General features: G+C 39.0%; 1 protein-coding gene across 1 annotated transcript in view; it reads right to left on the bottom strand.

Annotated features, from left to right (window-relative positions):
* The window catches only part of bicd1a (BICD cargo adaptor 1a), a 118423-nt gene extending 95245 nt beyond the window's left edge, over positions 1 to 23178 (bottom strand). The window contains exon 1 of the mRNA XM_088922582.1: positions 22951 to 23178. Coding sequence (XP_088778708.1) covers positions 22951 to 23178 — 228 coding nt within the window. The remainder of the gene's footprint in view (positions 1 to 22950) is intronic.
* Between the last annotated feature and the right edge of the window lie 1025 nt (positions 23179 to 24203).

Genomic DNA, 24203 nt, shown 5'->3' with positions numbered 1-24203 from the left:
ACTTCATGCAGATAGACAGATAGCATGCCAGGAGAGGAATTGAACTTCGGGCCCCAGCATGGCAAAGTAGCAATGCTTACCACTGTGCCACAGAGCTACTGTACCCCAAAATATACAGTACATCACATTACACAATTAACATTACATGTACTGTATGAAAGCTTTCTTATTTTCATATTAAACATGTTCCATGTTCTACACAAACTTCATGTTATTGAGGTAGATACTCTTACCTAAGAGAGTGGGTGAGTTAGCTATTAGCAACCAGATGGGCCACGTGGTCACCTGTGACTTGTAACCATTGTTACCTCGGTTATATTCTTGTATTCTCAGAAAGTCAGTCAGAATCCTTCCTTACAAAACAGAGAAGATAACAAGCCTGATTAGATCTGGTGCCACAGCCCATATGAAAAATGTCAGAAACCCCTGCAATAAGCACATATTACTTAACAGTATGAGACTGTGCTTCTTTATTAATTAATTTCAATTTGTTAATTTTCCCTTCCCTTATATCACTCATGAAAAGTGGTTTCAGTTCAGGTTTGTGTCCTTATAAGAGTATTTTGCTGTCATAATCAGTTCTTTGTCAGTTATGCATTTCAGAATAAAGGAATACCATTCATTTTAACCCTGCGGAAATGAATTTCGACCACAACTATACAGGTCACATGAGTGTGTTCGTAAAATGTGTTAATTGAGGAATTTTAAAGCTTTATGTTAAAGGATGTGACTATATACACTACAATATTTATCTTCAACTTGTTCTGCAGCACTGAGTCATGAAGAGAAGAATATGATAGCAGTTCGGTAATAATTGTCAGCTTAACTTTTGCTTCCCTTCAAGGGCACAGTGCATTGAAAGACAGATCTCAATTGGCACGGCTTGGGGCTAAGCCAAGCAAGTGCTTTTACAAGGCTAGAAATTACTGCCTAATGCAAGCGTCTCTGCATTTTTCATTATTGCATTTTGTTAAAATCCACTTTACAAGAAATGCATTTCACTGTCAACTAAAATCAACCAAATTAATGGTTCAGAGCTTCAGCGATGTGGAACAGAAAATATGCCCTATTACATGCACTCTACATAAGTATCTGTTGTCTATACAGTATATATACAGTATGTAAGTCCATACTGTACACTATACATTAATATATGTGTATTAAATACATATATTCTATAGCCAGCAGCCATATCACCCTGCAATTCACTCCTGGCAACTCACTAAAGCTAAGCAGGTGTGAATCTGGTCAGGACCTGGATGGGAGACCTCCTGGGAAAAACTAAGGTTATTGCTGGAAGAGGTGTTAGTGGGGCCAGCAGGGGGCGCTCACCCTGCAGCCCAGGTGGGTCCAAATGCCCCAGTATAGTGATGGGAACACTATACTGTAAACAAGTGCTGTCCTTTGGATGAGATGTAAAACTGAGGTCCTGACTCTCTGTGGTCATTAAAAATCCCAGGGTGTTTCTCGAAAAGAGTAGGGGTGTAACCCTGGTGTCCTGGCCAAATTTCCAATGCCTTCTAATAATCCCCCTCTATGAATTGGCTACATTACTTTGTTCTCCTCCCCCCCCCCCCACTCTGACGGCAGGTGGAGCAATGTGCCGGTTGGAGTATTTCTTGGTCGCAGTTAATGGCAACGTCAGCTCAAAGATTTGGTTCAAGCTGGTGTGCCGACAAGCGGTGTGCCGACAAGCGGACCCTGCTGATGCAGAATTAATGCTAGGAAAGAGAGAGAGATATACATATTATATAGAATATATTTTGTATTATGAATTTTTTATTTTAGTAAACAAAACAATCTATATAGAAATTGGTCATAATAAATTACAGTTGTCTGGTTTTATACAATACGTAGGTGTTCATAGTGTAAACTATGCATAATTCTTTGCATGATTCTTCAGGGGCCTCTCCAAGACATGGAGAGATATGTGGATACTTTACATACAGTATGTTAAAGAACTTTCTTGTGTTAGATTTCAGACTGAAACAATTTTAAATAGGGGGAATTGGTCATTCTTTTCAAAAAATGCAATATGCAATACGTCTTTTCATACTTACTATTAAAGATCCTATGAACATGTTTTTTCAATAAAGGTCCTGGGATAAGAAATGGAGATAAGGGGGAAATGATTTCTGTGCAATATGCCATATTCATAACAACACTCCTCCTGGATTAACCATGTGAGACATCAAAATGGGGTCATGTGGGGTAACATTTTTTATAACTCTGCTGTTTCATGATTTAACGCTTACAGAAATAAACACAGAATTGAACAGCTGCTGATTCAGCGCCGTCTTTGATCAGCCAACAAAATACTGTAGTGTAGGGAGGGAGGCACTGAAAACTGGTTTTAGTGCAGAACAGCCTTAAAGAAGAACTCAGTGATATCTACACTGTGCTGTTACTCGCACTTCAAATCTGTGTGTTCTGTCAGAGTCACAGGTTCAGATTTTTCTGCTTGCACTGCTGTTTTCTTTACTGATTAACAATACCTGTAAAGAATGTGTAAGAATATACCTCTTAGTAATTATTCAGGTAGTCTACTGATGAAGCAGTCAGCATCACACTATGACTTTCTGGCTTTTTAAACCTTTTGTTGCAATCATGTGCAATCAGTCTAGATTGAAAATATTATAAAGCAGTACACACAACATTATATGGAGCTGAATGCTTGGCAGTTGGAAAGAGGGAAGAGAACTTGATGAGAAGAACTGAAATGAGGATGTTGAGAGGGATTCTGCAGATTTCAATGAAGGATAAGATCAGAAATGAAGAAATCCGTAGACGATGTAGGGTGGTGGATGTAGTTGAGAAGATGCGAGAGGCGAGGTTACGGTGGTATGGACATATCATGAGGAGGGACGTTGAGGAAGTAACAAAGAGGGTAATGGAATTTGAGGTGGAAGGTAACAGGGGAAGAGGCAGGCCTAGAAAGAGATGGATAGATTGTGTGAGAAAAGATATGGAGGTATGTGAAGTGAGTGAGGAAGATGTGCTCGACAGAGACAAGTGGAGAAGAGCAACCAAAGCAGCTGACCCCACGACAGTCTGGGACTAAGGCTGTGAAAAAGAAGAAGAAGACACACAACATGCTTTATATAAGCAATAAGAAATATTAAGAAACTGGGTGCATCAACAGGTTGACTAAGGGGTGTAATCCTACACCGTAGCTAGAAGTCTGTTTTAAACAATGTCTAATGCAACATTGTCTAATGTGGTAGTGTCTGCCTTGCAAAGTGAGACTGGCTGAAAAAGCCATTAAATATAATTGCATGTGAAAATGGCATCAGAATGGATTTTTTCCCCTCCTGAATTGAGCTACGCTCATCACCAACTCACTCATCATCAGCATCTCTCTTTGGAGACATGACACATACATAAATTGTTTCCTGAGCTCCTTACTACCGAAAGTGACCATCATATTCTTTTCCAAAGTCCTTATGAAGTTAAATTATTGTAATTGCTTGTGGGAGCATGTTACTCGCGGAAAATATATTTTGTGATGCATTGTTTTTCTAAACCCTTCCCACATGCCACACAAGTACCAGGTCCATAATGAGAATACTCCTGTCTCCCAGACTGGGCTGTTTGAAAACTCTAAAACGTCACCGAGCATCTCCACAAAACAGAAGAAAGGTTAAAAATGAGAGGAGGCTATTGAACTCATCCTTGTGCATTTGATTGCTAATAGCTCACTGATAAAAAAAATCTCACCATCTGACCGAGCCTGTTCATGAAGGATTCCAGGGCATTTTAACAATTTTGGGCAGTTTGTTTCAGATCCCTAACATCCTTTCAATACGTAATGCACATTTTCAGATTTAAATACAGTATATTACTTATTTCATTCATGGTCATGAAATTGTTCCCTTAGTTCGACTTTATCAATTCTTTCCAAGATTTTAAACAATAGGTCCCATTACTGCATATCTGGAGATTAGATGTGGATTTGATTTTTAAATCTAAGTCATTTTGATTCCAGAGCAGATACATTTTTCTTTTCTTTTTGTTACTAACTTAACAAGAACTAAAGTACAGTACTGTAGATACCAAAATGTCAGTCGCCTTGTGGCTGCAGGGTATTCTGGATAATATTCCTCCTATGGTTTTACCTGTACAAATAACTTTAACAAATTATTTTATACTATTTTTTGGGGTATATTAATTTCTTATTGAAAAGTAGCCATAAATGCAGCAAGACTGTGGCCCTCAAGGAATGGAGTTGCCAACCCATACTCTAAGAAAACAATGGGGACGCTATTGTAACAGATTCATTTTATATTACATTTATAGTATGAAATAAAATCAATGAAAAATAATGTGGAAACCTTAAGGCTACAACAAGTTCCTTTGTTGAATTGATTGTTGAGTAGGACATTACAAGAGTTATGCAGCTGGTTGTTTCAAAGTGCTGCAGTATGGAGCTCAAACGCTCAAAGCTGATTTAATCCATGACTTAATAAAACCCATTCTGCAGAATATATTCTTGCTTCTGGATTTAATTCCATTTGAGCACATAATCACACCTTTCAGTTTCGGCTAAAAAAAAAAGATTTTAAAGTTGTGCGTTAACATTTTACAACTTTTACAATATTTAGTTTTGAAGAGATGAAAAGTTTTTTTTTTAACAAAAGTACTGTACGCCTGAGCAAATTGTCTTAATAAAACTAAAACTAACCAGAGAACAATGGTATTTCAACGTAAAGTGTTACAGCACAGAAACACTTGGGATAAAAGCAAATAATGTCATTTAAAAAAACATCACTGACAAGGGAGAGCTGATTTACACATGAAAATGTAAAACAACCCATTCTCACAGAAACCTACAATTTATATATAAACGTTAAGCTCCTTATATGACAGCTTTGGAGTCTGCAGTGTGTACTGTAGTACAGATTTCTGTAATCCTTCCTCTGCTGCTTTTTTAGCCACAGTAAACTACATTGCCTGGGTAGAACAGTTTTATCAAGCCAACAAGTAAATTATAATAATAATAATTGCTTATACTTATATAGTGCTTTTCTGGACACTCCACTCAAAGCGCTTTACAGGTAATGGGGACTCCCCTCCACCACCACCAGTGTGCAGCATCCACCTGGATGATGCGACGGCAGCCATAGTGTGCAGAATGCTCACCACACATCAGCTCTCAGTGGGGAGGAGAGCAGGGTGATGAAACCAATTCATAGATGGGGATGATTAGGGGGCCATGACTGGTAAGGGCCATGGGAAATTTGGCCAGGACGCCGGGGTTACACCCCTACTCTTATAGAGAAACGCCTTGGGATTTTTAATGACCACAGAGAGTCAAGACCTCGGTTTTACATCTCATCTGAAAGACTGCACCTTTTTACAGTATAGTGTCCCCGTCACTATACAGGGGCATTAGGACCCACATGGACTGCAGGGTGATCGCCCCCTGCTGGCCCCACTAACACCTCTTCCAGCAGCAATCTTAGTTTTTCCCAGGAGGTCTCCCATCCAGGTACTAGCCAGGCTCACACCTGCTGAGCTTCAGTGGGTTGCCAGTTGTGAGTTGCAGAGTGATATGGCTGCTGGCGATACATACAAATTACATTGTTTTGGTGTCTGTCTTATATTTGTTTAAGTACCTGTGCTGTATAATACCCAGGCATGTTTGCAGATCTCTATAAAACCCACAGTTTTCTCAAAATCCGTCCTCACAAGTAAAACTCTTAAGGTGGTTTCAGCTGTTTAGGAATACCCTTGTTATACAAACTATTGGCATCAGTGGTTTGTGATTCTCAGTCATGACATTTTCTTTCTCACAATGTTAACTGACCAACATGAGCTTCCTCTCCAGATTGTGAGGTAAATGTTCCTGGGTAATGATGCTGGGATGAACACCTGGTCTTCTTGTGTAAAGTCAAGCTCAACAATTGGAAATGGTTTTTCATTTCAAACAGTGTCTTTTGGTTTGCAGAGAGTATCGGTAAGTTTCAATGACTCTGTCAGCCCGCCTTACCATGATGTTTCCACCACACATGTACAGTAGCAGATAAATATATTAATACAACAAGAGAGAAAATATAAATATTCCTCCAATGTGTACATAAAATTATCTTCCATTGATTGGAGCACCGAGCAGCATACACTGTTCATCCAAAACTAAAATTCACACCTTGCACACTGAGCAACACACAGTGTTGTACACTGCTGCTAAAGATATTGCACAGATAGTTGATCCCTTTCTCACATAAATGCACAAAAAATGGATTTGATGCACGCTGTTGGTCAGAAGCTCAGTTGTCTGGCACTTAAAAGATATTGCTTATCAGTTCTATATTTCAAAGCAAAAAAAAAAACCCTGAAAATTCACTGGTCACCATGGCAGCATGAATAAATCACAATTTCAGGAAATGTAAACCAAAGAAAAAAGCATTTAGAAAAATATATGTGTCCCTATCAAGGTTATGCAGTACATGAATCCAAAGGTTCATTGAACTTAAAGCATTTAAAAAATATTGAGAAAATCCAATTTTGGATAGCAATTTGAATTTTTCAAGGATTTCCTTACGGTACTTCGTCTTTTTTCAGTTTTATGTAAAACTACATCAAGTTGGGGTTGGCATAAACTAAATGTATTGTCGCTGAGCATGTGTTGTGCTCAAGGTCAGAGAGAAGCTTGAAAGGGAATTGTGGAAAAAAAAGAGCGAAAGATAATAAGATTGCCTGGGATAGTATGAGATCCATTAACATGAGGGTTATAGAGAAAGGTATGTATGGAGAGTCCCTAGAGAAGGATGATTCATTTCACAAAAACCATGGTAAGCTATCTTGCAACAAGAGAAGCAGTTTTCCCATAAATCATTAGCTAATTTTCTAAAATAGCCAGTGGTTACTCACAAATAGATCCAAAGTATAATGACTTAGGTTTTTGTCCAAGTACAGTATATTGTATACTTACATTTTATAAGTTTAAGATAAGGTAAGATCACTTTATGGGCCATATACAATTTCTTGTATTTGTCTTTTCGCATACCCCAACTTGCTCTCCATGAGAAACACAGACACGGAGAAAAGCTTGGAGTCAGAGTGCAGAGTCAGCCATTTATACGGCGCCCCTAGAGCAGTTATCAGTATAAAGTATAATGACATTTATTTAAAGAGATATTGATGTTTAAAACTTAAGAAATGAACAGTGATTATCGAAGCATAGGAGCAAAGAGTATACACAACTCAAAAGCACATTAAAATTTGTTACTTATTAGATGTAAACAATCATACAAACTGAATTCAATATCTCATTAATATACATGCTGTTGACATTCCTCTCCTCCTAAGCACCCCAGTCCCCAAATTACAGTAAATGAACAATATTACACATTGCAGAAATGTTAAAACAGAAATACGTATGATGCCTGAAATTAGACCAAATGTACAATTCATTTTTTCATATTGAAAACATGAAAAAACCCCTAGAGTCATTTTGGAATTAACAAACACATCACCATTATTGCATCCAGAACATCGTTTTTCATTGTTTTAGATTCATTTGAACGTCCACTCTAAGAGTAATAGGTTTCAAGCAACAGGAGACCTCTCGGAAGACCTCTTTAAGGCTATTTGGGCATTTGGTTGCTTGTAGTTTAATTATTTAAGAATTATATCAATCTGTTCCAAAGGATTCCATGACGTCAGCTTCAAACACATGTGGGTGTTGATTGGATTCCCACAATCCTAAATTTAAAGAAGTGTAATCTGTCCTGTTCTGGGGAACTCATCTTTGTTGTCATCCTTCTCTAGGGAGTCTTCATACATACCTTTCTCTATAACCCTCATGTTAATGGATCTCATACTATCCAAGGCATTCGCTTTCACTCTTTTTTCCCCACAAATACCTTTCAAGCTTCTCTCTGACCTTGAGCACAACACATGCTCAGCGACAACACATTTAGTTTGTGCCAACCCAAACGTGATGTAGTTTTACATAAAACTGGAAAAAAAGACAAAAGTACAGAAAGGAAATCCTTGAAAAATTCAAATTGCTATCCAAAATTGTTTCCTTTTCTCAATGAAAAGAACTACCCTTGCATTCAAATACAAGATGGGCTAAGAGATTCACTATTTATTTGACAGAAAAATACCAACTCAAGACTCCTATCATCTGGTCATGTCAAAAACCAATGTTTTCACTTTCATCAAAGAGAAAAAGTGGGCTAGAGGGACAAAATGAATAATCTTCAAATATGTAGTCTATTATAAAGCAAATAAACTGTTATTTCTGACTTTCACTAAAATGCCAAATAAAATTTATTTTGTTCTTTTACAAATATCACATAATATGTGAGTGGATGAAAAGTCATCATAGAAGGGGGAATCAAGGCATGAGGATTGATATTTGAACAATTATATATACACAGATATAACTAAATTTATCAAATAAGCATGAGATGTGCTGAGCTGAACTGAAAATAAAGAAAAAACAGAATGTCGTCAGTGTGGAGAGAAATTATATGCTTGGACCCCTGTATGCGAGTGGGAATAATCTGTGAACACCTACAGAATTGAAATGAGTCTTCTGAAGTAAAGTGCTTTGAACAGTATTTCTGTACAATATAAACATACTGAAGAATATAAACATATTTAGCTTTTTCGGGAGGAAATAGAGACCTGTACAATTCATACCACTGTCATTTAATTAGATATAAACGCAGCAGTGAAGGGCAACCTGATTTCTGATGTAACAAAACACATCAGTAACACACAGGTTCAAACAAAGTAAGCACCTTCATCACTTCTGAATGAAGATGGAAAAAGACAAAAGTAAAGGACGTCCCAAATTCTTAAGCACTGGAGTACAAATGAAATCTGTAACACAGAACTGTACAGACCAGCTGAGAGAAACTCGAGCCTGCAACTGTGGTGCACTCATTGGCAGTAAACAAAAAGGAAAAAGACCAGAGGTAGACAACTGCAGTCCTCCAATGCTGAGGTCTACTACTACTACTAATAATAAAATCCTTACACTTATATAGTGCTTTTCTGGACACTCCACTCAAAGCACTTTAGAGGTAATGAGAACTCCCCTCCACCACCACCAATGTGAAGTCCCCACCTGGATGAAGCAACGTCAGACAAAGTATGCCAGTGTGCTCACCACACATCAGCTATCAATGGGGAGGAGAACAGAGTGATGAATTCATAGATGGGGACTATTATGCGATCAAGAGTGGTAAAGACCAGGAGGACATTTGTCCAGGATGCTGGGGTTACATCCCTACACTTTTTCGAGAAACACTCTGGGATTTTTAATGACCATGGAGTCAGGACCTTAGTTTTACATTTCATCCAATGGACAGCGCTTTTTTTACAGTATAGCGTCCCCATCACTTTACTGGGGCAATAGAACCCAGCTTTAGGGTGATATAGATGATGGATGGATGACTACATAGTTGTTAGAGTTAAATGATGTCTGAGTTGTAATGGAAAACATAAATAAAGGCAACGTTCCAGGAAGTGAGTACCCGCATTAGCCTCTCTGATAACAGACTAAAATGTAAAATACTCACCAACAAATGCAGAATAATACATTCCAGGCATGGTTTGCCACAGCAAAGCTGTTATAATATAGAGCATAAAAACATCACATGATGGTGCCGCCCTCTCAAAAATACCAGGACAACTCATGTATTTGCTGTCTCACTGAATAAAATTATCCATTTCCCAAAGACATCTGAGCACATAGAGCAACAACACTTTCTTGCCTACCACCAGGCTTCACATGGAAGTCTGAGGACATAGGCCAGTAGTGGTCACCCTGATCTTCTGAGCCCAGGGCCTGGGATGAAGCCCCGTATTCCTAGTTCTTGTTTTTACCTGTGTCTGTTCCTGTTTTGTCTCCGGATGGATGTCTTGATAATGGACATATGGACTGCTTCCTGATTCTCCTGTGGACCTCCCTGGATTTGTTGCAATGGATACCTACCCTTCACTTCTACACGGACTTCCCTATCATCACCGTGAGCACCAATAAACCTTGTGTGTCTTCCCTCAACTCCGTTCCCTATTCCTTTCCAGATTTGCCGCCTCACATAGGGTCTTAAAATACTCTTTCCATGGGAGCCTCACCTGGCAACCGTTACAATCAGTCTTCTATTTTCCAATTCATCCAAACAGGACTTCAGCACGTTGTAACAGGTGCCGTGGCAGGACAATGGAGGGAGGGTCCAAGGTGATTACCTTTACCCAGAACACCTCAGACCAATCAATAAATGTACAATGTGTTATTGTGTAAAAGTATGAATCCTACAACATACTAAATACAAGATTTTAAGAATCAATAGATCCATCCATTCATCTGATTTCTAGAGGTTTTATTCAATTCAGGATAGTGGGAGACAGCCAGTACCTTGGCAAGCAAGCCAAGCACAGCAGAGTACACCCTGGATGGCACACACAGACACGAACACGCACACACTCACACCAGGGCCACTTTTCCCAGAAGCCAATTAACCTACTGTACCAGTGTGTCTCTGGACTGTGGGAGGAAACCAGAGCACCTGGAACAAACCCACACAAACATGAGAAGAACATGCAAACTGCACACAGATAACAACCCAGGTTCAGTTCTGAACCAAGGGACCCCAATTCTAACCACTGCGCCATGTGCCACCCGAAAAGATTTTGTTGATACTTGAACTCATTATCATAACTGGAAAGATGTTTTAGGTTGCTACACACATAATAACCTTTCAGCATTTCTGGCAGGTAACATGATTACAGTGAAATCAGTTGATATTTAGGAAAATAAGTTTGTTGATAGAACATAATTATATTCCAGTTTCTTGTCACCCAAAATCTACACTGTTAGATATTAAATTGATTAAACAATTTATTTTTTATTTCACATTTCACAAGGCCTCAAAAGATATGGTAATGCAAAGCACAGCTTTGGGTGTTTAAAATCATATCAAAATTGAAAAGAGGAGACAGTAAATATCTTTATTTAGTAGACTATCTTTATGGAACATTAAGTTTGCAAAGTACTCCTTTAGTCACACGTTCATGTAAAGTTCAGAAGGTTTGTTTTGATCTTTGTTGGGGAAAAAGCAAGGTGAATGAAGTCTTCATTGCAATGCGTCATCAGAACAGCATGGCATCATTTTCCCTAAATATTTAGAAACGAAATGTTGCATTCCCCTGTTCACTCACATCATCATCAGAAGTGCTCAAAATCATATTGTTGAAGACACAAACAACATAAAAATGTGCAATAAGTAATTCAAAAATGGTTAATTGCAGGTAGTTTTAGAAACGTGCATACAGTATGTACTGCATACAGTACATTGAAAAACACTGCTACAGAGAGGAAACTGATAATTTAGCACAACAGGACTGACAACCCACTATATAGTGGGTTATTTTTTGCTGGTCGTTATTTGTTTTGGTAACTCCCTTTTTATACTTTTGCTATACTGTATTTCAAATATGTTTATACACCCACTGTATTGTAAACACCTTTTACAATATTTTAGTTCTGGTACTGCAAATTACCATTATTTTGCCTTGAAATAACTGCATTAAGTGCATTTTACAGAATATCCCATTTTTTTCATCTAAATATTTGGTCCTCAGCTCTTAAACAGAACATGCAGAGAGTTTATCAAAATAGGACACAGCGTTGTACAAATAAAAGCGCTTTTTTAAAGAAAGAGTAAAATACATCAATAAATCTGAGATCAGTCCTATTTTCATCCTTCCTCTAGCAAGATAAAAGGGTAGACTTTTTAAATTCTGAATTCTGATGCTAAAATCAGATTAAAAGGTGCTATCCTACACCAGTGAGGAATGATCGACAGTATATTATTTTCACATCTTGCTGCTGTCAAACCAGGTGATACAATGTTACCAAGCATGACTCGGCCTCCTGTGTTTGGAGAAGTTACAGTGCATGACATTAGCTATGCACAAGCATAAATGTCCTGAAAAATGTCAACACCGCAGCAAAGGGAAATATTTTCTGTTATGACTGTCGTGGCCTTTCAACAGTGCTTACAATGGAGACCTGTTCTCAAAGATACTGTAGCTCCAAGACAAACTTGCTGTCAGCGCTACATCACTTAATGGGGTCAAGCTAAATTTACAACAATGTTGTTTATAATTTACACTTTTTGGTGATGCAGTTGTTACATTGTTGTCTTGCAGTACTGGGGCCCTGGGTTCAATTCTAGACCAGGGCTGCTATCTCCATGGAATTTGTATGTTCTCCGTGTGTTTGCATGGGTTTTCTCTGGGTGCTCCAGTTTCTTCCCACAGTCCAAAAACACAATGGTAGGTTAACTGGCTTCTGGGAAAATTGGTCCTGGTGTGAGTGTGTGCGTGTTTGTGTCTGTGTGATGAACTGGCATCCTGTCCAGGGTGTGCCCTGCCTCATACCCGTTGCTTGCTGGGATAGGCTCCAGCTCCACCGTGACACTGTATTGGATGAAGGGTTTAGAAAATGAATGGATGGATTTACACTTTACTTTACAAACTTACAGTCAAGTGCTGTTCTTGTATTTTCAATTTGAATTTTGGTCAATTTTGTGCAAAAAAAAGTCTAGTGTGGCAGAGAGACTGAGGGGTCAGGTGAGTGAGATAGAGACATATAAGAATTCTTTTGTATTCCGAGCTTGCCTGATTTTGTGTTCACTGAGCCCTTTTTCTATTAAGAGAAGACATAAATATTACTGTACTTGAACCCAGAATCAAATCAAATTAATAACTTTTGACTTCATATTGTGTGAGGATACTAATAATGGTATTGCTTCTTTTTACAGTATGTTGCTATTTTGAAATTTGCACCTTAACCTATTTGCTTTCAGATATGTGGAAGCAAGTGTATTCTGGAATAGATAGTTTATTGATCCCGTGAGGGAAATTGCAGTGCAACAGCAGCTTAACACAGACAACACAACAACAGTGTAACGAATGATACAATAATAATAATACAATATATACACAATACAATCAGTCCAGTGAGTAGTGCACTAAGAAGAGTTACTCACAGTCCAGAACACACAAAGGACAAACCAGAACAGTACACAAAAGTCTTAATGTACAGTACACAAAAATATAAATGTACTGCACAAGTCCCTGGCATATATTGCACAAAAACGGTTGTAAACTTGAAAAAGAAAAAGAACAGATGTATCGGTTTACTGTTCAGTACAGAAACAGGTCACTGTCAATGTTGCCTCTGCCTAGACGCAAGGTGGATGCATTGTACAGTCTTATGGCAGAAGGCAAGAATGACATCCTGTAGCGCTCCCTGTTGCACCGTGGATGAATCAGTCTATTGCTGAACATGCTCTTCATTTCTACAAGCCTGTCATAGAGGGGATGGGAGATGTTGTCCATGATGGCCTCTAGTTTGGACACCATTCTCCTCTCAGCCACTACCTCCAGGGGGTCAATAACAGAGCTTGCTCTTCTGATGAGCTTGTTCAGCCTGTTAGAATCCACTGCTTTAATCCCAGAGCCCCAGCATACCACCGCGTAGAAAATGGCACTCGCCACAACAGACTGATAGAACATACGCAGCATCTTACTACATACAGTGGTGTGAAAAAGTGTTTGCCCCCTTCCTGATTTCTTATTTTTTTGCATGTTTTTCACACTGAAATGTTTCAGATCATCAAACAAATTGAAATATTAGACAAAGATAACACAAGTAAACACAAAATGCAGTTTTTAAATGAAGGTTTTTATTATTAAGGGAAAAAAAAAAACCAAACCTACATGGCCCTGTGTGAAAAAGTGATTGCCCCCTAAACCTAATAACTGGTTGGGCCACCCTTAGCAGCAACAACTGTAATCAAGCGTTTGCGATAACTGGCAATGAGTCTTTTACAGCGCTGTGGAGGAATTTTGGCCCACTCATCTTTGCAGAATTGTTGTAATTCAGCCACATTGGAGGGTTTTCGAGCCTTAACCGCTTTTTTAAGGTCATGCCACAACATCTCAATCGGATTCAGGTCAGGACTTTGACTAGGTCACTCCAAAGTCTTCATTTTGTTTTTCTTAAGCCATTCAGAGGTGGACTTGCTGGTGTGTTTTGGATCATTGTCCTGCAAGTGCGCTTCAGCTTGAGGTCACGAACAGATGGCCGGACATTCTCCTTCAGGATTTTTTGGTAGACAGCAGAATTCATGGTTCCATTTACCACAGCAAGTCTTCCAGGTCCTGAAGCAGCAAAACAGCCCCAGACCATCACGCTACCACCACCATATTTTACTGTTGGTATGATGTTCCTTTTCTGAAATGCTGTGTTACTTTTACGCCAGATGTAATGGGACACACACCTTCCAAAAATTTCAACTTTTGTCTCGTCAGTCCACAGAGTCTTTTCCCAAAAGTCTTGGGGATCATCAAGATGTTTTCTGGCAAAACTGAGACGAGCCTTTATGTTCTTTTTGCTCAGCAGTGGTTTTTGTCTTGGAACTCTGCCATGCAGGCCATTTTTGCCCAGTCTCTTTCTTATGGTGGAGTCATGAACACTGACCTTAACTGAGGCAAGTGAAGCCTGCAGTTCTTTGGATGTTGTTGTGGGGGTTTTTCTGACCTCTTGGATGAGTCGTCGCTGCGCTCTTGGGGTAATTTTGGTCGGCCGGCCACTCCTGGGAAGGTTCACCACTGTTCCATGTTTTCGCCATTTGTGGATAATGGCTCTCACTGTGGTTCACTGGAGTTCCAAAGCTTTAGAAATGGCTTTATAACCTTTTCCAGACTGATAAATCTCAATTACTCTGTTTCTCATTCGTTCCTGAATTTGTTTGGATCGCAGCATGATGTCTAGCTTTTGAGGATCTTTTGGTCTACTTCACTTTGTCAGGCAGGTCCTATTTAAGTGATTTCTTGATTGAGAACAGGTGTGGCAGTAATCAGGCCTGTGTGTGGCTAGAGAAATTGAACTCAGCTTTCCAAAGATGTGATAAACCGCAGTTGATTTATGTTTTAACAGGGGGGCAATCACTTTTTCACACAGGGCCATGTAGGTTTGGATTTTTTTTTTCCCTTAATAATAAAAACCTTCATTTAAAAACTGCATTTTGTGTTTACTTGTGTTATCTTTGTCTAATATTTCAATTTGTTTGATGATCTGAAACATTTCAGTGTGACAAACATGCAAAAAAATAAGAAATCAGGAAGGGGGCAAACACTTTTTCACACCACTGTACATTGAAGGACCTGAGCCTCCTCAAGAAGTAAAGTCAGCTCTGACCCTTCTTGTAGATGGCCTCGATGTTCTTAGACCATTCCAGTCTATCGTCGATGTGCACTCCCAGGTACTTGTATGAGTCCACTATCTCCACGCTACTCCCATGGATGTAGACAGGCGTAGGTTTGACCCTTTTCCTCCTGAAATCTATCACCAGTTCCTTCGTCTTTGCTACATTCAATTGCAGGTGGTTCTCCCCACACCATTCCACAAAGCTGCTGACCAGTCTTCTGTACTCTTCCTCCCACCCACTCTTGATACATCCCACAATTGCAGAGTCACCTGAGAACTTCTGCAGGTGGCACTACTTTGAGTTGTATATAAAGTCTGAAGTATAGAGGGTGAAGAGGAACGGAGAAAGAACTGTCCCCTGAGGAGCCCCTGTGTTACTTACTACCTGTTTAGACACACAGTTCTGAAGTCTCACAGACTGTGGTCTGCCTGTCAGATAGTCAGTGATCCATGAGATCATGGAAGCACCGACTTGTATCTTCTCCAGCTTCCTCCTTAGAAGTAAGGGCTGGATAGTATTGAAGGTACTGGAGAAGTCGAAAAACATAATCCTTATGGTGTTGCCAGCCTTGTCCAGGTGTGAGTAGGCCCTTTGCAGCATGTAGATGATTGAAAGAAAGTTTGCAAGCTGCAGTAGACAGAGTGCCAAGACAAAGTTTTTGAACCCCCAATCTAATTATGCAAATTAAAATTTCTTATCTTAGTACCCTTATTTGATAGCAACTGGTCCTTTCTGAAACATGTTAATCAAAGTTTTTTGAGACACAATGGTTTAATGAAGTAGAAAAAAGGAACAATGAAGAATCAGTGTATGTGAAATAATAAGTGAACTCACTAGCAAAAGGGTACTTCAAATAGAATCAGGTGATTAAATAATTCAGTAACAGGAAAAAATGATTGACACTGCGCAGCCCTGTTCTATATAATAAACCTTTCCTTTCTGTTTGGTGTCACACAGGCTAGTGAAACTGCCATGATCAAAAGAAATTTCAGAGAACCTCAGAACAAGAGTAGTTGATGCTAATCAATCTTGAGAGGATTACAAAAACATTTCTAAACAGCTGAGGCCCCATCCATCCATAGATCAACAAATGCAAAATATTCAAGACCATGCTGACCCAGGACCAGTAATCCTAGTACGACACCTGCAACTGCAGCCCACAAAATCATCTAAGAAGTCACAAAGACCTCTAGATTAATATCTAAGAACATGCAGGTCTCTCTCACTGTGGCTAATGTCAGGAGAGTGTTCAAGACTCATCAATTAGGAAAAGGCCAAATGGGAATGGTTTTCATGACATACAGCCAGGAAGAAACGCTTGCTCTCTAAAAAGAACATTGATGTCTGTCTCGAGTTCAGCAGACAACACATCTCTGGACAGATGAGTCAAATGTTGAACGTTTTGACCATGACCAGAAATGTTTTGTGCAGCAAAAAGCAAACATTGCCTTCAGACAGAAGAACTTCATCTTGATTGGCAAGGTTTGAGGCTGCTATGCTTGCCATCTTTGACAGAACCATGAATTTGACGTTGTATCAGCAAATTCTTGTGGAGAGTCCATGAGGCCATCCATTTGTCAGCTGAATCTGAGCCTGGAAGTGGGTCATGCAGCAAGACAATAATCTCAACCACACAACAGCATGGCTGAAGAATAAGAAATTTTGAATTTTAGATTGGCCAATATCGGGACCTAAATTCCATTGAAATGTTACGGCAGGACATGAAGTGATGTGTTAAGACAATGAAACAGTAGTTCTATAAGGAAGAATGGGCCCCAGATTCATAAAGGTCAGTGCAAGAGACTGATAAACAGTTAAAGGAAACATCTAGTGGAGCTCATTGCTGCTCAAAGAGGTGAATCAAAGGTTGATACTTATTTACACTAAGAAACTTTTGTTGGATAATTTAACTCATTACTCTTGACTTTTTGGCATTACATACAGAAAACTATCTATCCATTTTCTATCCATGAAAGCACCATTTCAGTGAGAGGAGTGAGCCTGTTTAGTCGAGCAAAGGAGATGTGAATTCACTGGTCGAGCCTTGATACAATTCACAACAGAGTCTAACAGATTTTAAATCGCCAAGGCCTCGCGGTGGATGCTGCAGTGCGTCCACTTCATATCTGGAGCAACCCCTCTAATTCGTGCAACTACATCACTGTGTCGACTTATCATCAATCTAGCACCCTCTGTACAAACTCCAACGCATTTTATCCAGTCGATGCCATTCCCTTTTGACAAATTCATTCAGAAGCTGAAATATGTGCTCTCCTGTAGTTCCTGTTGGTAGCGTCTTACAGAAAGAGAAAGTCCTCATGGAACATACCCTCAAACTCGTATCTAACGTAAACGAGCAAATTGGTCAAATCAGCGACATCTGCAAACTCATTTAATTGCAGTGAAAAGCATCTGCTCATCTTAACACGCTCTATCAGCTAACTTTCTCTTCTCATCTGCCATATCAATAATTCTATGAGTGACTGTGTCTTTCAGAGGGGGCAGCAGGTCGAGTTGTTTAGCAGCTTCTTCACACATAATACGTGTCAGCTTTTTTGCCAACTGAAAAGCACAGTTCTTCACAAATAGTGTGGGGCTTACCTGCTTTAGCAATCCACAAACTTACATTTTTCCCCGTTCGCGTTCAGGAGTCTGTCTCAGAAGTTAAAAGACGTTTTTATTTCATGCATATGGGAGCGAAACACAGAGGCGCTCAGTGTATTTTTCTCAAATTTTCCTAGAACAGTTCTTAAATATTTTTCTGTTATCTATCACGCTTTCCTGTGCTCACAAGATTGCCAGTGTTCCAAAACCATGCACAATCTACTACCTCTCTATTTGCTGAAGATAACTATTTTTTAAATCTGTGCTTACAAGATTGGCATTGTTCCAAAATCACACATATTCTCCTACCTTCCTATTTGCGGGAGATAACTTTATTAAAATACAATTGGCCACTTATGTTCGTAGCACCCATTCCTATACAATGGTATAGAATTACATAGTAGCTCTTGTGTCCACTCAAGTATTAGCGCGTGCTGTATCATAGTACGTACAGTAGGCTGCGTATTTGACACATAAACTAATTTTATTAAAATAGAAAATATGAAAACCTGTCCCCATTTTTCAATGCATACAACAAATTTCCAGGATCATCTGGCGTACCACCTGGGGGCGCTTACCTTAGTTTGAGAACGACGGCATTATATCATATCCATCATCATATCATATATGCCAGAGCCTATATACAGTAGGAGGAAGCCAGAGCCTAACCTGACTAGCAATGGACACACAGACAGAAACACTTTCGTACTCACCCCAAAAACAATTTTACAGGAGCCAATTAATCTACCAGCACTTCTTTAGACCGTGGGAGGAAACCGGAGGGCCCAGAGGAAAGTCACGTGAAGAGGGGGAGAACCTACTGTACAAAACTCTTACTGATAGCACCCCAGGAATTGAACCCAGGGCCCCAGCGCTGTGAAGCAGTAATATTAACCTTTGTGCCACTGTGTTACCCCACTTAAGTCATCACAAGAGAAAAAAAAATCCTTCCAGAGGATATTATACTACATTGATGTTATAAATACTGCAAATGAGACAGCAAATTATTTTTCTGCTACAGTATGTAACAAAATATTTTTTAGCACCCCAGGAATTGAACCCAGGGCCCCAGCGCTGTGAAGCAGTAATATTAACCTTTGTGCCACTGTGTTACCCCACTTAAGTCATCACAAGAGAAAAAAAAATCCTTCCAGAGGATATTATACTACATTGATGTTATAAATACTGCAAATGAGACAGCAAATTATTTTTCTGCTACAGTATGTAACAAAATATTTTTTAAACTGCTTCTATAATCTGAGCATAACAATACCTTGGCTGCAATATAGCCCTACAATTCAACGTGATGTGTTAGTTCCTTGCTAGAACTTAATAGTATTGATTAGGGACTGATTAATTATTTAATATAGTTAAAATCATGTCTGATTTTATTTTAATTAGGAAGAATTTACCCACTATTGCAATCCTGGACTCTAAAAAAAACAAAGCTGTTTTATTACAAGGCAAGCGGCAATGAATCCATCTACAGTGATTGCTCAGAGAGCTCTGGCATTTTTTTACACCAAATGATTATGAACATGGTCACTGAAGCTGCAAATTGTGAGGTGCCGTCTCTCACGAATTGCAGATGTCATCATGCTCAACCCTGCTGTGTGTTTTCATTGTTACGGTCCAGGATCCTCCCTGCAGAAATTCCCTCTACATCCCCCTGTATAACTACACCACAGTTATGATACAGTACTTGGCTGCTCTGCATACTAGCCTCATTAGTTTGTGCCAACTTTATCAGTAAAAAGGTGATGCAGTGTCAGCTTCTCCCCACTGATTTCTCAAAACTGAATAGCGAAAAGACCACTACACAACAGAGCTCTGAGACCATGCTATGCAAAACCAGATATTTCATGTGGGGTAGAGACATTTGTGACCTGTGACGTAACTGTTGTCTTTCTTCTGCTGCATTCTTTTGTAGTTATTCAATACACTGTTTGTATATGTACGGTAGAGTACAAGCGTGGTTTTATTTCATTTTTTCTTCCTCATTATTTATCATGACAAGAGAGCTGAGCCCTTGCAAGGCTACAATTACATAATGTCATTTGTAGAGCAAATACTCCTTCTATTCTTGGCAGTTTCTTTGCGTAGGCATGCGATTTGCAATACTTAGGAAGCTGATTCTGGTAAAGTAATTTTTCACTTATTAATCAGTTCAAGGGATGTACAGATACGGTCCCAAAGGTTTTTTTTAGAGAACTTTCAGCAGAAAATGAATAGAGACAATGGGCGAACTAAAACTAAGCAAATAAATCAGAGTTCAACGAAGTACAGATTAAGCTACAATAAAAAACTCCTGTCCCAATCACATAAAGTACATTCTTCTTTAATTAGTCATGGATCTTTTTTTTATTTGGGATATTTTATTGTTACCTTCCTGGTTTAATAAAAGTCACTGATTCTAATTAGGATGAGAGGACACATGCATATACGTTTCATGCGAAAGTATTCTACCTTGTTGTATTCTTACTTTTTACCAGTAAACTTACTGACAGCTTTCGTTCATGATAAGGAACGACATCAATATTCTGTTCCCAATGTCCATTTTAGAAGTATTGTAATTTAACAAAGAATATTGTATGTAGGAAACAGTCAGAAAAAGAGAGAAATGGATACAATAGGCTCTTGCAACACAGCCCTATTGTTAAACCTTCTTTTTCAGCAAAATGAATGGCTATATATCTATATATAACTCAAGAGTTCAATATATGAAGCAATATTAATAAAAAATGTTTTAAATCATATTCCCGTTAATGACGGGAAACCTTTAGATCTTGCACATTCTACAAAACTGTACTTTCAGAGAGGACTATAAGTCATTCTGCAATGCACACAGAGCACACAAAAAACCTCCAATGAGACCATCCTATGACACCGTAAATAACCTGTCTAGAGTTACATTTCTGATCTCATAGGTTAAGCTCTAATGCAGTTGCTTTACTGAAATAAGTGTTTACATCATCCTACAAACAACACAGTATTATTAATACACTATACTGTTTGCTTTTAACATAAATAAATCTGGATGAAAATGAGCCTGCATTTATTGACAAAAAGCTGTCATTAATGGTTTACACTGCCCTTAAGATTATCTCTCTAAAGCAAATTCACATCTTTGAGATTGTCTAGTTTGTATTCAATTTGTGTCTCAGGGAATGTCCCAATTTACTCAAGACTCTACCGACTTGTCACATTAGGAAGAAAGAACTATTTCTTTCCTAGGTAACCACATATTCTTGCAATAACCTGCCATAGCAGAGTGCCGACACAGGTCAGCACTGTGAAATGTAAAACCGTACAGTACATGAATAATTTACAATGCATTCTTTGCATCCTTCAAGCAAGGTAACCTTCCCTTGTGGACTGACAATTGCCTGTTATCTCTGGTCCCAAATTATGATTTTTTCCCTCAGTGTTAATTACAATATTAATATTGGTATTAGACCAGCATGATCCAGCAAGTTAGGATAAACCTAATTAATGCCATTCTAAACAACTGAAAACCTACAGATCAGTCTTACTTATACAGTACATCAGAGAGACATGTAACACCACCCAGGGTTATATTCAAGATTTTGCCTCCCTCCTAGCCTGTTAGTAAACAGTAATATAAACTGTTCTGAAAATGTTCATATAATGAAAGACACTTTTAGAATCCATAAGTGATCCATATTTCAGTGAAATAGTAACTGTTCTCTATGGCACTATGACTTGGAATATATGAAAAATTAGATCTACTAGCCAGTAACAAATCTGTACTCCAGTAGCTGATGGAGGTTTCCACTGGGAAGAAGCAATAAGCTCCTAGCTGAGAGAGATTCCATCAAGTACTGGGCTTGCAATTCGAGATTTTTCTAGGTGGATCAAAGTTTTGATTTAAACCATACCTAGGCTACAGTGTTGAATTCTTGCAATGTAAAAAAAAAATAGCCTGCATTTAAGCTTTGGATCGAATATAGTTTAGCGGACACTGGAGAAGAGTCAAGTTTGTCCAACTCCGCAACAAAGATTTAGTTAAAAAGCCAAACCAGCACCAAATTGCTGCTTCACTCCATTGTCCATTTCAAGAGGCACAGCCTTTGTTTCAAGAAAACACTGGTCTCAAATATCCTTGCTCCAGAGGGGTCTGACGTTTTACTGCAAGTGAAATTAGACAATGGAGGGAACAGGGAGGGGTTTCAGATTTGTTTTTCCATAACTGTTACATGAAGCCTGAGTTATAAAGCACTGGGTTAAAGCAATGGGGGGAAAAAAAAAACTTTAGTTATTTGTTTAGCATTTGCCTTTCTAATAATATTTCTCCAAATGACAGGATATCAACAAAACAAAACATTACAAAATTTTGTTTCAGTATTTTTCCTGAACAACGTGATTATCATGTGAACTACCTGTATATGATATGATATTATTATAGTCTTTTTTTCTCAATTTCAGGGAACGTGTTTTATTTAGACTAGTTTCACTCTGAAGTGGTCTTCGTTTCCCATGAAGTGACCAGTAAGAAGCCACCAACAAAAGATTAACTATCTTTAACAGTCATTTTAATGTGTTATTTTACATATATAACGTAAACGTTACATACATAATACATAATTTAAGCGTTTTTTTTTATTTCAGCAGCTGACACTCCCACGGACAAGTCCGGAGTCAGACCACACGACGTCTAGTGAAAGATAAAACTGGCATACACACTGGAAGATATTTACTGTAGCATAGCAGTGCCATGTTAAGGGGAATGGATCATTTATTGCAGCACACATATCTCGCGTCCCATCGCTTTAAATTAAACAAGCAAGTAGACCGTGCACGCTAGCAGGTCAAGCACAGATAAGCGTAAACTAGGCAATCAAAGCTGCAACCGTCAATCTCAGCATCTTTTAGGAGACTCAGAATCTGGCCTTGATCTCTTTTACATCACCTGCGGGCCGCTTAATCTCCACACTTTCACCAACTCATCGCGGATGCGATGCCCAACACACCAAATCCCGCATCTCTGCTCAAAGAAGGACGATGCAGCCGGCCGACACATTCATTGTAATGCACTGCTGCATCCCTTGCCAACTTACAACCCGGCTCCTGTACAGAATTAAGTTACCTGTACGGCAGTTACCTCTTTGAGCTGTTCCAGCTCCTGTTTGAGTGTTTCATATTCAGCTTCCAAGTCCGTGTATTGCTGCTTCAGGGTCTGGTTCTCGTCTAGCACCACCAGCCCGCATTCAGCAGCCCTGATCTTCTCCTGGGTGGTTTCCGAGAGCTCCCGGCTCAGGCGCTCGATCTCCGCTTTGTAGTGATCCGCACTTTCCACTAAACCCTCCGCAGCCATAGCCTCCTTGCACACAGACGGATGGAGAGGTTGTAGACGGGGGATACAGATGTAAAGAACGCTGCGCCCACCCCCTTATAAAATCCACCCCGGAAAAAAAAAGATGGAAATAACTCCCAAACTAGGTTTTATATTAAAAAAGGAGCGCTGTTAAGCCCCTCGTAGCGTCCTTCCCCTTTTATCAGTCTAGCATCCTTTTTTTTGCTTATTCATAGGCAATTAGCCGCCATCTCTCCCGTCTACACTATAGCAAAGTGCACAGACGGGCTCCCATCCTTCTACCGGTGACGTCAAGGTTACCTCCCAGCGCATCTCACTTTCTCCTCTCGCTTAGCTGCAGGCGATCAGATGAATGGAAGTTGGGCGCTGCGTTGGGATGTCTGCCGCGATGACTGTGAGGTTGCTCCATACAAAATGGAATTAAACATAATCTGTCCACTGGCCACTCCAATTGGTTTTCAGATCTCTGCCAAAAAAAAAGGGTGTCATAGTTTGAAACTCCTGCACTCTACAAAATTTATATTCTCTTCATCATGATGTAATTTATTTTTAAAATAGTTCACTTTACCAGTGGTTTCACTAAACCTGATTAATGACCAATTAAAGACAACCTAATGTTATTTTAGGTGTGTGCTTAAATATTTGTAAATATAGCCCACTATGTGAATGTGGTCTTTCTATTTTATTTTTGTGATTGTAATACTGTAGCTCAATTTATATGCATTTTGTGCTTATCTAGGGGATTTTACGCCTAATATAAACATTAGTTTATGTGATAAAATACAGCTTTTCCATAGATTTAGCCTTGGATAAGGTTCAGCAAAGCAAAGTCTACAACATAAGTAAACTTTTGGTCAAAGGATTTTGCATTGCACTTTAACATTTGATTAACCTCTGATCCATACCAAGGATACCTGCGCTGAAATACAAAATATTGTGTAAAGAATAGCGAGTAATTTGAAAATACTGTAGCAGCACTCGTGCTCAACAATTTGCGATCAAGAAAAATTAATACAAGTTAAGTA

Source organism: Atractosteus spatula, chromosome 8, assembly GCF_055471065.1.
Source record: "Atractosteus spatula isolate fAtrSpa1 chromosome 8, fAtrSpa1.hap1, whole genome shotgun sequence".
Classification (NCBI taxonomy): domain Eukaryota; kingdom Metazoa; phylum Chordata; class Actinopteri; order Semionotiformes; family Lepisosteidae; genus Atractosteus; species Atractosteus spatula.
This window is presented reverse-complemented; position numbering and strand designations above follow the sequence as displayed.